Source organism: Carya illinoinensis, chromosome 12, assembly GCF_018687715.1.
Source record: "Carya illinoinensis cultivar Pawnee chromosome 12, C.illinoinensisPawnee_v1, whole genome shotgun sequence".
NCBI classification, from domain to species: Eukaryota; Viridiplantae; Streptophyta; class Magnoliopsida; order Fagales; family Juglandaceae; genus Carya; species Carya illinoinensis.
The window spans coordinates 18,721,470-18,725,351 of NC_056763.1; the positions used below are offsets into that span (position 1 = coordinate 18,721,470).

General features: G+C 35.0%; 1 protein-coding gene across 1 annotated transcript; it reads right to left on the bottom strand.

The window, feature by feature from the left end:
- Window positions 1-457: 457 nt before the first annotated feature.
- LOC122289146 (oleosin H2-like) lies at window positions 458-1,124 on the bottom strand. Its single transcript, XM_043096102.1, has one exon. The coding sequence runs from the start codon at window positions 1,028-1,030 to the stop codon at window positions 560-562; it is 471 nt and encodes a 156-aa protein (XP_042952036.1). The 5' UTR covers window positions 1,031-1,124; the 3' UTR covers window positions 458-559.
- Between the last annotated feature and the right edge of the window lie 2,758 nt (window positions 1,125-3,882).

Sequence of the window (3,882 nt, forward strand, 5' to 3'; positions counted from 1 at the left end):
AACATCTAAATTCATTTTGACTCTATAAAAATTTACTCTACCATCTCAACTTACTATTATTAATAAATAATTCAATTTATCTTACATCCAAACAGGGCATAAATATTATTTTTTTCAATTCTTATATATTTCAAGTAATTTCTTCTAACTTAAATTCTACTTTAAAAAAAAAAAAACGTCCCATTTCACAATTAATCAGTATAATTAACTTAATTTATTAAAATAGTTTTAATTTTGAAATAACTATTCTTATTTTAAATAAAATTATAAAACAATTATAAAAAGAAGGGTAAATTTATCATTCAATATATATAAATATATATTATTTTAAGTCGTTTAGAAGATTAATTGTATTATTTTGAGAGTACCGTATTATCGTCCTGTAATATTTGTTCCATTGCAGACTTTACGCCATGCCTACAAAGGTAAAGAAAGCATGCAGATCGAGTACAGACACTGACAAAAAGAGAGGGGTTTTATGTTCTTTTTCATACAACCGCCGGCCAGTACAACCTTAAAGTCCTCGGATCGACACAACACTCTTCATGTTCCTTTTTCTTCACCCCTTCCCAGCGGCCTCTTGAGCTCTTCCAGCTGTTTCCTGGGCCTTCCCCGTGACCGTCTGCCCCATCTGACCCGCTGTCTCCTGTGCTCGTCGCTTTGTGTGCTCGAGTTGCTCTGGCAGTCTTGCTCGACGCAGATAGTTGGCTATCCACGAAAGCGACGAAATCCCGGTGATACCGAATGCTCCCGATGCCAAAAACCCGGTCATAACCAAGCCAATGACCGCTGCTGCCGGAACCAAAATAGGGCTGCACATCACGAACAGCGGGGTCGAGACAGCGAGGCCCATAAGATTTGCCGCAAGTGTGAGACTGGACATGAGTAGAAGGAAGCCGGCGACGGGTACGAGAGTGACGGCTGCTAGAACTTTCGAAGTAGGGGGACCCTGAGCCTGACCTTTTTGTCCTGCGAACATGCCGGCCTTCATGGCATCGGTGGAGCGTTGTTGGTGGCGCTGGTCAGCCATGGAGGTCCTGGTTTAATTTCCTGGCTCGTAAATAATGCTTTGATTCTTTGAGAGATGGAGATTATGATCAAGAGGTAGGGGTTCTTATGATTTTATCAAAGGGATGGTGTTGTGAGTTTTAACGAGAGGGCAGGGTGAACACGTGGAGTATGGTGAGTACACTTGTTCGATGGATGGAGTTCTGCATGAGAAACATGTCGCTTTGGATGCCTTCCCAGCAGTCGCTGATGTCCTTTTGAGTAATCCTCGGAGCTTGTTTGATTATAGAGTTTTGTTATATAAACGGAAAGTCACGTATTAATCTGATATTAATTTTTTTATATTTAAAATTTAAATTAATATTATTTTTAATAAAATTTAATTTTTAATTAATCACGTTAGATTGAGATATATATTAGTACGTAATTATATTTATAATTAAATTTTTTTTTAATTATATAAATAAAATAAAAAAATTTATAAATAATAATAAAATAATTTATTAATGAAATAACCTTCCGGATGAATGGGTGTCGAAAAACACTTTCAAACTAATCAATAGATAATTGCCACGTAAACATTTTAAAAAGATTATAAATGAGCCTACATCCACTGATTGTCTCCCTCTCTTTCTTTGAATGCATCTCCCTTTCCCATCTACACGATTTTTCTGAAAATCCTATCTCTCTTTATCTCTCTCTCCCTCTCCCTCCCTCCTTGATCTGGCCTTAATGTCGAGATGTCCAAACAAAAAAAATCGCATTCCATCCCTGCTCATTCCATCCTTGCTCTACACTCGATGCCGACAAGCCTAAAAAAAAAAATCGCCACCATCCCTGTTCCCACGATAGAGTGTTTGGCCATCTCTGAAATCGCACGAAAGCTTCAAGGATCCACGCCCCAAGATTAGTTATTGACTTGGACCTTAGATTCCTTCTCGAGCTTGCTTTTATTTACCATTGGGTTACTTTTGTTCATGGTGTCTTTTGTTAAGGATAGAATTCCAGATCTTCTTTGCTAAGAGGTGTGTGCTTCTTCACATTTCCATGGCCGTTTGGAGAGTGTACTTTGAGAGGAAGCTCGAGGATCTCGCTCGAGATTGGCTAAGGTAGGCTGTTGGGGATATTGCATTGACGCTTTCTTGGGTGTTTTTTCTCATATACTCATGGAGAGAGAAGTAAGATTAATATTGCAAAAATTCTGTTGAGTTGCAATTACCTTGTTGAATGGAGCTGTGACATGCTTGTTGCTTCCTATGCTGCTTGATTCTTTCTACATTAAAGGGGCATATTTGAATGAGGCTTTATGGGTTTTCAGTGCTCTAAAGTTGCATGGAGTATGAGCATATTGGAAACTGAACATAGATTGCATTTTCCTGTAAAATATGTTCCCTTCAAACTTGTTAAATTCTATGGAAGTGAATGAGAATCTGGGACTTGTATGTTTGCTTAAGTTTCTTTGACAACCTTAAAAATGCTTTCCCTTCTGTCTTTGCTTTGCTCATGTATCTATGCCCCTGTTGGCTTCCTGTATTGAAGTTCCTTATAAAATTTTCCACATATATGCCATGATACATGCAGAAGAATCAGAAATGCTTAATTCCTTTTCTACTTTTAATTTCTTAAAATTCATTGCTTTTTGGGGCATTAACATCATTATTATTCCCACTTTTTCCTTGAGACAAAATGTTCTTTTCATACCCAAATGACAAATTTTCATACCCTGATCTGCAACTTCTCCTTGCCTTAAAGCTTCCGTTGGACAAGCCATGAATTTTTTCAAGTTAATAGCAAGTTGATTGACCATAGTTGTAACGAAAGGTTGCCATCCCAAGCCACTGAACGCAAATTAATGTCGGCATCGAGTGTAGGGTAGGAACGGTGGCGATTGTTTTTTGGGCTTGTCGGCATTGAATGCAAAGCAAGGATGGACGACGATTTTTTTTTATGGCTTCTCGGCGTTGAGGCTAGATTGGGAAGGGAGGGAGAGGGAGAGAAAGAGAGAGAAGCTGGTGTGAAAATTACATGGATGCGAAGAAGGAGAGGGAGACAATTAGATGGATGCAGGCTCATTTCTTATCATTTTGGAGTGCCTATGTGGCACTTGTCTATTGGCTGGTGTGAAGATTTTTTTTGGCATACATCCAGCTTAAAGCGCCTCTCTTTATTAATAGTAATAAAATAATTTGAGTTAAAATTTTTATAAAATTTTAAAAAACGAAAGAAAAAAATTGAAGAATAAAAATTATAAAGTTAAAAGAGGGTCGGATATAATTTTTTAATATAATTCTTATTTTGAAATATAAAAAAGTAGAATTTTTTTTATATTTTTTTTTAAAGTTTGGAAAATTTGTAATGTTAGGTACTGATTAAATGAGAGAATTGAAATTTTAAAAATTTGAAATTAAAAAATGATTGTTTTTTATTGATGTTTAGATGTTGAGATCATATGACATAAGATAGTTTGAAAGATTTGAGAACTTAAACATTTGTGAAATCAAACCAGAACTTATAGTTATGATAGTTCTCTTGATATTAAGGCAGTTAATAACACGTTCGTGAACTCAATATAAATATAATATGAGATAAACGGATTTGGATTTTATATAAATGTTTTTGGGTTAATATGAGTTGATCCATTAAGACACGTTTAATTAACGAGCTAATAATCAGTTAACCCACTTAACTCAAAATTAACCATTAATAATCCATTTAAATTTTATTTTAAAAATATAATTTTATTATTATTGAGTTGTAATATTGATATTTTTCAATATGATTATTTTTTTATTATTGAGATTGTAATTATGGACCTATGTTGATTGTTATCGTTGGATTTATAATATTGGTTTATTCTATATTAAAATCTAAAAC

What these genes read in the sequence shown, in the direction of transcription:
- LOC122289146 (XM_043096102.1), bottom strand. Translation starts at nt 1,030, where the DNA reads ATGGCTGACCAGCGCCACCAACAACGCTCCACCGATGCCATGAAGGCC.